This window comes from Calonectris borealis, chromosome 1 (genome assembly GCF_964195595.1).
Source record: "Calonectris borealis chromosome 1, bCalBor7.hap1.2, whole genome shotgun sequence".
Lineage (NCBI taxonomy): Eukaryota > Metazoa > Chordata > Aves > Procellariiformes > Procellariidae > Calonectris > Calonectris borealis.
This window is the reverse complement of record NC_134312.1, coordinates 173,553,421-173,565,939: the sequence shown is the minus strand read 5'-3', so window position 1 is coordinate 173,565,939 and position 12,519 is coordinate 173,553,421. Positions and strand designations below refer to the sequence as shown.

At 36.8% G+C, this 12,519-nt stretch overlaps 1 protein-coding gene across 35 annotated transcripts in view; it reads right to left on the bottom strand.

Moving 5' to 3' along the window:
• MYCBP2 (MYC binding protein 2) overlaps nt 1-12,519 on the bottom strand; it is a 205,058-nt gene that overhangs the window by 120,490 nt on the left and 72,049 nt on the right. For 34 of the 35 annotated variants that reach the window (XR_012671212.1, XR_012671208.1, XR_012671207.1 and 31 more), the window contains 2 exons: nt 3,648-3,767; nt 3,119-3,200 (listed from right to left, as the gene is read on the bottom strand). Coding sequence is in view for 32 of the 35 variants with exons in the window: in XM_075138847.1 (XP_074994948.1) it covers nt 3,119-3,200; nt 3,648-3,767 (202 nt within the window). In the remaining 3 variants the exon portion in view is untranslated. Of the gene's footprint in view, nt 1-1,172; nt 1,297-3,118; nt 3,201-3,647; nt 3,768-12,519 lie in introns of all 35 variants that reach the window. The other variant, XM_075138850.1, reaches the window with a different exon arrangement.

Here is a 12,519-nt window from a genome sequence, read left to right as displayed (position 1 = left end):
CATGTTGTTGTTGAACCCTCGGAAGCAAAATCACATCAGGATTGTGTTACTTCAGTTGTTCCATTTCTGGAGCTTGACTGCCAGATCATGTGCTTGCTAACGTAGTGCTGAAGTCAACAATTTGTACAAGAAATGCAGGCAAATTCTGAACAGTAACAGAAAGATCCTGGAGTTTTAAGTCCCAGCTTCTTGAGAAGCATCAGCAACAAACGTGTCTTTGCTCACCTGAATACAATGCTATTTTTACCAAGACTAGATACTGCAAAGCTTTTCTTGTTTCCACTGAGTTTCTATCCACCAGCATCTCATTTGAGGAGAATATAAGCAGAGACTGACAAATCCTTCATGTAGTGAATAGCTCATCAACATCTGCCACTGTGGATTTTACAACAGAAAGCCTATGCAGCCTAGTTTAATGCCTCCAGCATACTGATATGGCAAAAATGGCCTCCCAGGAACCAGATCACTTGCATTTTTAAGTGGTCGATCTGTGAATGGCTGAAGTCTTTGCTGGAGAAAAAAATAACACCACCTTGTGCATATTGCTTGTTCCTCCCCACCATTTCAGTTCTATTAATGGTTTATTGAGAATCACATCGTCCTGTTCATCTGCTGTTTTGTTTGCTTGTGTGCATAAAAAATAGTCTGAAGTCCTTCTAGGGCATGTAATATGCCTCATTGCTACTGAAGTAGGAGGAAGAATTCGTGGTGTTTACCATACTCTAATAGAGGAGTCCAGAATCCCCTTAATTAAGGAGAAAGGCATATCTGTACAGGTGCACAGAATTCAAAATAGTTAAGCATTTTCAAGACTTTTTAAAATACAGCTTTACTATTAAATCTTTACACTGCAAGACAGAAGTCTTTGAAAGGATAAGTCATCAATCGCTGCCCAGGAACTTTCATCATTGCTTCATCTGGCAATGAAGATGGCTCCCTCAGATGAAAATGAGAGTTCCTGCATTTTCCCTGACAGTTCTTGTTTTTCAGGGGACCCCATATTTAGATATACTAGCTAGGCTGCCTAAATATTACTTCCTTTTTTTTTTTCCTCCCCTCTGTCTCTCTCCCAGAAACACGGTAGAGTATCAGTTCCTGGATTCAGAAGATGATGGTCTTCCTGAGGTCAATACAGGCAATGTGACACACTGCATGACTGACATACCACTGACCTGGCTGGAGCTGGCCATCTGAGCACCACTGCGTCCCAACTGAGGTGGAACTCTGCATAAGGATTCCCTGTTTCCTTCTCTGAATCCCTTACTGTGAGGACAGAGGAGAGATCTCTACTTAAAGCTGGAAAAAGAAGTACATCAATGAGGAAATTATCATTTGAATGATGGTGCTAAACAGCAATATAGTACTATAGCCAGTTCTCATGCACAGGACATACTCCAAATTTCTTCAAGGCTTTTTTCAGACACTCTCTAGGGTCTGTTGTAGAATGATACAATGGTCAGTGCCAAGTCGCTTGTACCTCCTCAGCTTCTAGGCCTGGTCAAGCGCTATCCTTTGGCACAGGATGTTTCATGTTCTCTTCTAGGATCTCACTTGGAACTACATTTGGTCTCCATCCAGCTTCTTCTAAATAAGCAACAGATGTGGGGTTTACTGCCTGAAATTCTGACAGATACAGCAGACAAGTCCGATGCCTTCAGAAAAGCCAAGCGATTTCATCAAAGTTGGAAATAGGAGACAGAGAGTTACCAGTACAAATGCCACTGCTGTTTGTACCTCTTCAGCATTTAAGACAGAAACTGGCCTTATTCTAGTAGTGACTTGAGTTGCCAGCTAAAGCAGTTGTAGCTTGGAACAAGTATCCACGAATTTCCAGGAATGAAAAACAGAGTACTTCTGTGTGATATGGCTCTATCATAGGCAGAAACAGACTGCATTCACCAGTCCCATGTAAACTGAGTAGGGTAACAGTTTAGAGACCACCATTGGGCACAGCAGTCAATAAAAAGTAACACTTCCAGTAAACTTTCCTTCTTCCTTCCCTCTCCCCCTTTTGTTTAGTGAATCCAATGAAAGTTTTAAGATGATGAAGATTTCTTCAAAAACTTGACAAAAGAAATGATTTGGAAGTCTCCAAAGAGATTAGGAGGATAGATGTTCAATAATTTTCATCTCACTGCTACAAGAGAAATGACAGAACTGAAGACAGGTCATGGATGCTCCACTTTGTATGCCTTTTACATAAGGATACTGGACATTACTGGACATACACAAAAACTCAATGATTCCCATTATTCAAAATCCCATCTTATGTGTTATATGGTATATGTACGTGCCCAATGAACAACATTATTACATTTTCTTTTATGGCAGGACACTGATTTTTTTACTTTAGTTAGTAGATAAGATACTAAGGATGAGATACTAAGGGTGAGATTGAGCTTCATGTTAAAGACACCTATATTTAATTATCTATGTTCTCACTGTAGTCAATGGAGATCAAGCCCATAAAGTTTACAGAGCTACTGAGCATAAAGTAGATTAAGTAGAGGGTGGTTAGTCAAATAGCTCTCCATATTCTGTTGACTTCTCTATTTCCATTGACCGCAAGAAAGCACACATCACTCTCATGCTGACATCCAAAATAAGTGTCTACAAAATGCAGCTGAGACCCAAGCTTAGTGACTTAATTTTGAAGATTAATAATAAACAAAAATGAGATTTTATCATAAATGAACTACTGTCAATGGCGTAACAGAAACAGGTTAATCTATGTTTACAACATCATACTATTTGAATTATTGCATATGTAGTATTTTACAGAAATAATGAAATCTTAATGAGATTTCAATGTCATTCTCATATACGTAGGGAGAATGGAAGATACAGAAGCATTTCAAACTCAGTTATCAAAGCTATGCTAATAAATATGCACAGAAGTCTTCATGTATTAAACAAATTACTTACACAGTACAACAATACTGTTACTGTATCTATATCCAGGGGATTATGGGGAATAAGTGCAGCACAAGAGCTTATCAACTTTATTTGGACAATATTTGAATTTTCACACTTGCTAGCTACAGAAAAACACAAATTTAGCCACTTTTTATGCCGCAGTACAGCAATACGCAATCATGTCCTTTAATTACCAGCTCACCTGGAATTAACATCACCGTGTCCAAGCTGCCCATGCTGCCCATATCCAAATGTGTAAACATCACCATTCTCCATCAAAACCACTGAAAAAAAACAAACAAAAAAGTGTAATATTTTTCTGACATATGCACATGTTAACATGGTACTGCACCAGTGCTGTTTAGCCTTTCTGAGCAGCATAGTTAACAATCCCTACTGAAACGCTAAGAGATCTATAGCGGATTCCACAATCCATCACAGCTAGCATCTCTATGCAGGGCTAGAGCTGTGCCATGCAGATGTTTTCAAATAACTCAAAAATTGCTTAAAAGCTTTGACGTAGCTCAATATATGATACTTATAGTCCTTTTGACTGTTGAAGGACAGTGTAGTAGGCTACAAAATGAGCCTGCAACCCTTTCAATCTGTAACACTCCCGTGTACAGCCTTATTGAAAATGAAACACAAAGCAGTGAAAACACGTATGACAACATTAAAAAAAACCAACAAAAATCCTACGCTATAATTAACATTGATTTATTTGTTTTTACCTGAATGGTGAAATCCACAACTGACTTGTACGGCTCGCAGTTCACAGTCAAAGCGGACAGCCCCTGGTGGATAGGTTGTGATTTTGCTGGCATCCTTCTCACCTCTTTCTCCACTTCCGTCTATAAACAAAACTTATAATTATATCCCATGTCTTCTAAAAGAGTTATACTAGAAGAATGAATAGAACAAGCATAATAAATAACTCCTCACCCCGCCATTTGTAAGGTATGAGAAAGAACTCACAGAACAGTAAGAGAGACAGCTCAAAATGTGTCATCAAAGTAGACGTGAAAGATGACAGAAACTCTACTTCTAAACAACCGGCCACAAAGTTACACACTGGAAAATATTGCATCCTCTAAAGCAGAAACTTCCAAAGAGCAGACAAAAATGACCAGCAAAACAGGAAATTCAAACAACTGCATAACTTTTGCTTAATAACCATCACTTTCATTCTTCAATAAAATAGCATTATGAAGTAGACAGAAAGTACTGTAGTTAAACTCAATAGGCATCACCTGGTCTTTTTTTTCAATTACTACTTGTTAAGGATTTTACTTGACTCAAACTTGGTCATATAGCCCTTGTTTTACATAATTAACAATTACTTATGCAGCTCATTTCTAACAATGCCGACATACTCACTACTAGCATGTCTGTTTCCTGTCTGTTTAAGATGTATTTTTAGACATTGTTTCTGTGATTTCTTTTAGTATGAAGTGCATTATTGGTTCCTAAAATCAAACTGCTCTTGCATCAGATAAAAGCACTGAAGCGACAAATAAGTGTATTATTTCTAAACTATTGAAAGCCGTTATATTCTCCAGAAATCAGAATGTTTACGTCATCTAACAATTACACTATAATTAAACTATATGGTCACAGGATCACAAAGGAAGGTGGTTTCATAGTACTAGCAGGAAACCAACATGACATAGAAATAGACAGCATGCTCATCACCATTAAAACACCTATACCTGTGTAGAAAGCAGGCAATGAAAGCTCTAAAGAAAGTGCATTTTCACAATAAAAAATTTCATATATAACTTCAGTCACACTGTCTCTAGCATAGAGAAATGACAGAAAATACATGAAGTGAAAAATAACTGCACAAAGGAGATTCCATATTGTTTCCGTGATAATTCTGACTGATTACCGCTTTATTAACAAAATTGATACAGGGAAACAATTGCTGCTCAAAGCATTCCAGGTGTTGTTAATTTAGATCTATATTTATAATTTCTACACGTTTTCCTGAATAATCATTAGTGAAAGTCTGAACTCTGAGACTTCATTATTCATTGCGTGCAGCATAGCACTTTACAGACTTACAAATCTTTTAGACTTATAGTTCTGGTTTTATACATCTTGCTCAAACTTTCTTTCCTTTTTATTGCATGGAAACTGCTGATACAGTAAAGTAATTTCAGCACTTTTATTACAAACCTGTTTTAACAAATCTTACTGTTCTGGAAACAAAGCTCTTTTCTAGTGATGACTGAATACAGAAATTATATGAATCTCCATGTAGTTTACATGTGTAAAGGAACAGCGCGTATCGATATTAAGTAATGCTTTCAAAGAATTAGGTTTAATAGCATAGGTAAAGAATCCTTTTGAAAATGTGGGTACCCTTCATCGAAGAATTACATTTGCACTACATGTTGGATACGTGTGAAATGGAGACATGGTAAAGGAATTGTCTGGCTCTTAATTACCATGGGATTTTTGAGGTTTTTCCAACAGCATCAGTTGTGTACTACCAGACTGCATGCATATTAGAAGAAATGTTTCTGAAGGTCTGCTTGCAGCTTTTTTTTGTATTAACAACAGAAGGAAATACAGAGACAGAACCACTATTTAACAACAACAACAAAAACCCCTGAAAATACAGAATTTTTCCTCCTAGTCATGTAATTCTGCCTCAACATGCGTCTAATATTTTAGTTAACAACTTGGCTATTTCTCCAATACAGTATCTTTTAACTTTTTATGCCTACTTTTGCATTAAACTCTACATGCCAAAGTAATCAAGAGATGGTTCTAAGGGCTAATATTGCCACCAGAATTATTTATTCAGCAAGCAGCCTACTTACTGCATCCCTCTTTCACACAAGCTTTTCGGATAGGAGCAGAAAAAAGCTAATTGTTCTGGAAGTCTACCTCTGGCCCCTGTCTCCCCTCCTCCCTCATTCATGGATGACTGTAATGAAAAATGTAAGCTCACCCACTGTGCAAATGCACTTGAACAGTCACCTGCCAGGAATGCACATGTCCAGTAAGTATGTGTCATGGCTGCACGCCAACAATGAAACGAATTAGACACACAACAACCATGTCACCTATGCACAGTCATATTAACAAAATCTAGCAGAAGTTGTATTCTGGTCAGGTAACAGTGGCGTATCAAGTGATCTGCAGACACCTGAACAGGTACATGTGCCTTTCCTGCCTCATCGTAAGAAAAACATACTGCTCTTAGGTGCTTCAACAATTACTAATAAATAGTTGAGGATTGCTGTTTTCTCAAATGATAAATATGTGATACTGCCTTTAAATAAAAGATGATTCTAGATACATACCCATTTTTTCCAAAGTTGCAAATGAAAGCCTAACACCGTATTACCCTTAAGGAAACACTAAATATTGTTGTGCAAGATGTAGAGACAAGTACATTCACATGAAACAAATTTTGTAATTCCTTATCCGAGCAATAAATTATTTTAAAGGAAAACGTTTTACAGAGTTGGTATTTTCAAATTCCAAAGCTAACTTCTCAAAGCCTTTAAGAATGCAGGAATGAAAGCAACTGACTTCCACACATATCTTACTTTGCTTAAGTGTGAAACTTGCAAACTGAAGACGGAACTCCTCTCAGCCTTCTTTGCGTGGTTAGTAACTGTCTTATGAGTTTTGAATTGGCTGGATCTTCAGAGCTTGATAAGCACTCTCAAATAATTTACGTGCGGTAAGTACAAAACCCTCGTAACTAAAAAAAGTAAGATTCAGCTAGTCTTGTTTAGGCAAAAGAAGTGTCTTTTGACTAAAATATACAAAACTAAATAGAATATCACTACTTACCTTTAGAGCATACTTTTGGGCTATACTGTTTATCTGTATACTCCATTACATGGCCAATGCATATCATATTTTTCTAGCAGCACTGGCCAGGAGAACCAGGTTCTACAAGCTCTTACACTTAGAGCTAAGGCTGCAAATAAACTGGGTCACCCCCTTTCCTTTCAGGACTTTCACAGATTCAAAATTTTTTTTAGATATGTGAGCAAAATGTGGATGCAGAAAGCTTATTCTCACGTGTCTCGAAGAACAATTGTAACTATGGAGAACAATAAATACGCTTGCTTTTCTTCAAACAACTGTGCACATATTCGTTTCATTAGAAGTAATATCAAAATAACTGTTCCTAAAAGGGAAGCATAGAAAGAAAGACTACTGAAGCAGAGACTCAATGAATGGAACCTTGTAAGCAGAGCAAGTTAGTACTTCCAGTGTTATCCAACAGGACTACCACTGAACAGAAACTTTGACTTCTTTGATCTCCCTGAGAGAGAAGAAAGCACCAAGGAAAAGCTCCAAAGTGCTTCCTGCTGTCAACACCAAGGGGTGGGCTCCATGAACAACTCCACAATGATGGGTTTTCATCTCGGTTATCTTAAACAGTTGGGGAAGGAAAGCGAGATAACCGGAAATACAATCAACCAACCCTCCCGCCATCACCACTCCATTTTCCTTAGAGAATTCTTAACTCCTGAAGACAATTTTTCACTCTGTGAAATATGCTCAAAAGTTCTCCTGGCTGATATTGCTACCACAAAAGAAAAAGCTGCTTTCCAGGAATGAAGAAAAAGCTCATTAAGTCCCAACAGCAAGTGAAGTCATAACTTATAAATGAGAGTTCTGCTGGCAAAAAAACCCCTCAACATTGTTACAGAACATCATCTCGAACCTTAGTCCAGACCCGAGGAAAAACATTTAGTTAGTGTTCCCCAGCTGCAGTAAGGTTGATGATATTTTGTTTCTCACTGACCATTTTTGGAGGAGGGAAAAAGCACTTCTAAAGATGTTAAATGCGTTTCTTCTCCTCACAGATGAAAAGCTTTAATGTAGTATGACTGTACACAAAAAATTCTTAGAATAACTGTCTCTTTATACCCCATCATTTGCCAAAAAATCTTTGTTCAGTTCAGCAGTGATTACCCAAATAAAGCATATCAGTCAAGTTACTGGTTAGTATCTGTGATGTTCAACCCTCACAGGATGTTCTGAATGCCTTCATATCATCTATAGGCTTTATACACAACAACATTATTTGAACAAATCAACCTGTGACTGCAGCTTCTTGGCTGTCCACCACGGGCTTCAGCTGAAATATCTGTAATCAATATTATAGCTACCTATTCCTCCGTATAGGGAGGAAAGAAACCTACCTCTGGTTGTGAAAATCATCCATCCTATGAAGGCAGGAAAAAAAGTAAGTCTGTTGGATGCTTGAGAGGTTGCTACAGAGTTTACTTGAGCTTATAGCTGAAATTTGAGATGCAGAATCACAAGTGCATAGCACTTATGATAATGTGATAATAAACTTGCATGCTAATTACAAACTTAGTAATAACTGTGCCCTGAATTTTGAACCAGTATCGGCTTATCGGTTTAGCTCAGCCAAAAAGTAAATGTAAACAGGAATTTACTGGCCAAATCATTTATTTCATTATCTGACCTGGATGCAAGCAAAACTGCAATCCTGAGCAATGGTAAAGCACATCCATCATCTCCATGTACTTATTTTTCTACACTATATGAATACAAACCGAAACAAGTGTATTCGACAGAGTGTGAATTCTTAGGTATTTTCTGTGACCCGGATAGCTTGCCAAGTAGAAACATATGTTTTGGAGGAGTAGAGATCCACTTCTAGCCTCTTTTCAACAGAGGACAGAAACCAGGAAAGCTACTTTGAATGTTGCCTTCTTAAATTAGGTATTCAGCTTTAATTCACAGGAGGACAAAAAGGCATACATTTATGAGTTACCTTATTCTCCACAGATACCAAAAGGACCTTACAAAATGACAAGTATAACTTTTCAAATCATTTAACAAGTGTAACTTCTGGAGTAAGTCATTTAAGTGGTGGGTCTCTTTGAGAGACAAGGAAGCAGTCACAATTTCTAAACTCTAGAGAATGAATCAAAGCTCATATCAATGCTATACTTTATCCACCTATTCAATAGAGGGAATTGCTTTAGCAGTTTCTTCTTCCTCTATCAGCTACTGCTAGTCCTGCTTTGTTTATGTTTTGCAATGGTTCACAGGCATAAGTCTCCTTTTGCAGTATATGACATAAAGAGTTATTCCTAACCTCTTCAAAATTCTGGGCAACTTCATCTAATTAAATTTAACCCTCCAAAAAGAATTACTGAATGATGGGGAAGAGAGGGGCTGGTATGAAAGACAATAAGGAAGTCTGAATAGAGCGACTATATAGAACTGAATAGAGAACTCATAATAGCAAAAAAGGTATGTTATAAAGTCAACTCTGTTATTAATAATTGTTATTAACAAATTAATATTTGTTGTCATGATAACACATGACAACAGCTGCTGATTATGTATGCTTGTGAAGTTTGACATACTCTCACATTCTTCAAGCCTCAAATTCCAAGAAAGTTCCTGTCTAAAGTGTCTCCTTATTGATGACAGTGTGTAAAAACCTAGTAAAGAAAAAGTGGCTCTGGAACAGTTTTGGTGCAACTTTTATCTTCTTGAGCAAAGAGCTAAAGTCTCAAGCAACACCTCTGTGTTTTGAGCTCCTTCAGAAACACTTAGCACATGAAAACAAGACTATCAGACTATGGAAATGTCAATATGAAACATATAAAGGCTCCAGTATCATTCACTTCTATTAAGTCTTAGATGTAGGTTTTCATTGTCAGCTGTCTTTCTCCAATCAGTGCTTCAAATTAGTTTACCCTTCAGATGGTATTTTACAGTTAAAAAGTAAATTACAAGTAAATTTTCTTGAACATCTGATAACTTTGTACTAGCATTTGCAAAATGGTTGATATATAGCTTGTTCCATCCATGCAGGTCCAGCTTCATCTAACCTTTGTCCTTTTGAGGGTATTTGGTTTCATACTGTTTAAACATTTTTTTCATTGCCAGTACTCCCAAATACAGAAAAAAGGTGGCATTTGCTTGCAGAACCTTAATTGACTTAAGGAGCTTACTTTGTTTTTAATTGCTACTCAGTTCATTTCTACAGTTGAGAAAATTCTACAGACTTTCATTAATCTTTTTTACTGAGATCCCCAGTGATGAAGTCCACAGGGATTGGAGATGAAGACTAGGAACTCACTACCTCATTAAAGAATGATGAAGCACAAGCTCATTTTTCTTCTTAGTGTCAAAGCACTCCATGAATACTAAGAAGGTGGCACCTGCTCCTTTCTGTCTACACTTGTGATGGAGACACAGACATAGATCAGAAAGATAATGATTATGCTTAATACGCATTTTTTGTAATAACAAGGACCTTGACACGCAGACCCTATAAATGTGAAAAGAGTAGATGACAATGGCAAGCTTTCCAGAAAATGGGTATTTTGGTGAAGTTGAAGGAGTTTTCAACTGGGCAATTCAACAGAAGAATTCCACAAGTGAAAAGCATGTAGATTTGATAATGTGTACAAGTACATATCAAATATATTTTTTTAATTAGGCCATAATCAACAGTCCTGAAGAAGCTGTTCACATTCAAGTTCAAATATCATTATCAAGAGAAATTCTGCAGCTGCAAATAGAGAAGCAGGAACAGGTACCAGCAAGTTTACTACAGGCCTCATCAGTATTACCAGTCAAAATAAATTTTCCTTGCCCAAAGACCTTGAAGGTCTGGTTGGTGTGAAGAGTTACAAGACTACTTTAGCAGAAGCCACGGAAGTAAGAATGCCAGTTTGGAAAGCATTACATTCAAAAATAAAACAAAAGAACATGATTTCAGTGTTATAGTGTCCTTTTACTGAAGTCAACATCCCTGCCTCAGATTGCTTGATTACTGCTTTTACATTCTATGTATAGTAAAAGAGGCATGCCTTTTAAGATGAGGTATACTTCTTATCTTTTTCATGATTCCCACCTTCCCCATTACTTTGATAACAACCCACTTCACCAGTTTTCCTTTTTCTCTTGGAAGCTCTTCCAGAAATTAAGGGGCATTTCTAGTTTCCAGTGGAATTTATGTTGTCTTTCGAGAAGCAATCTTCTGAGGCAGAGAAGGGTCTCAAAGTTTACTTGCTCAAAGATGTTACAATCTTCCTTATCTGCTTAGCATGAGACACAAAGAACTAAAAGAAACTGAACGTTTCTTCGCATATAGCCTTCCTCAAGGAAAAAAAAATGTTCAGTTCTACAGAGCACATCTGACAAAATCTTTCACCACAATACAGACCTTTGCATTGTTCTTACAACTCCAAGAAGCAATGCAAACCTCAAACTGACACTAATGAGTATACCTCTTGTAAGGAGATACTTGAGCTGAAGTGAGCTCCAACTACTAACACATGCTGAAAAAGTCCAGATATAGGCAGGATGAGTGTACTCCTTTATGCACTTGCCTATGAGGTCAAGGCCTTGCAAGCAGTACAACTAGCAGCAGTATCCAGCTCAAGAATACTGGTCATCAGCAAACTGTCACGCAAATGACAGCATTTATGTTCTGTATGTTTTGTCTTTCAGCATCCAATCTCTTCCAGGGAGATTATGATAGGTTATTCTATTTAATCCATCAAGACTTAAAGCTCAGATGATATGTTTTCCAGATAGATTGAATACATATTATGCAAATACAAAGGATCAGATTCTGCTTTCATTTCCCTAAAATAAACTTAAGATGATTTCATGATCCAGTATGTTCATAACTAGGTAGGCCTATCACCCACACACACTGAAATCATATCCCAAAAAGCTTCAAACTGTCATACAATTTGTTTGCATACATGCCAAATATTATCACTAACTTCCGTTAATTCAACTGAAATGCCATTCTAACAATTCTTTTCATATTTAGCTATTCTTTAAAAAACAGTTGAAGCATTCTGGGCCCTCACCATTTTAGGAGCTTTCTACTTACTTTCATCAGGTCTGTAATCTACATTTTACATATTTATCCTTTATATATGCACACATATGTACACACACATCTATATACAGATATATACAAACTACAATCAGATTTGATACAGCTCAAGCTTAATAAATTCAGTTGAAACTTTTAGTAATACTCTACCTCTTCCTAAAAAAAAAAAAATCACTTCTATCCGAACAAATTACACATTTAGAAATTCAAGGTATAATGAATTGGCCTTCCAGACATACAAAAATGTCAGAAATATCAAAGACACCTCCTTACTCACATTATGCAAAAGAACGTTCAACTCAAAAATATTGCAGCATAAAACCTGTACTTTGATTTGTATTCTCCCCATTCAAAGCTAGTAAATAAAAGGTGTTGTTTACATTATTTTAAATATTTCATTTCTAAAAAAAGGCTTGTTAAAAGATAACGTATCTATGAAAAATTTTATCCTAGAATTAACAAGTCTGAAATTGACACGTTAAAGCAATCACTCCAAATATACAACACACAAGTTCAACAAACCAACACAAATGCAATGCAGCAGTCTGAATCACTGGAAGGTGCTCAAGTTTCCTACAGTAAAATTAAAGAACCTTAGGAATGAGACAGCATTAGAAATGAGGAGAGACACACAGAAAGACAACGCATATTTCGTCAAAACAAAACAAAAAAAAAAAAGGAAAGAAAAACAAAGATGATGCAGATTACCAAACATTTAC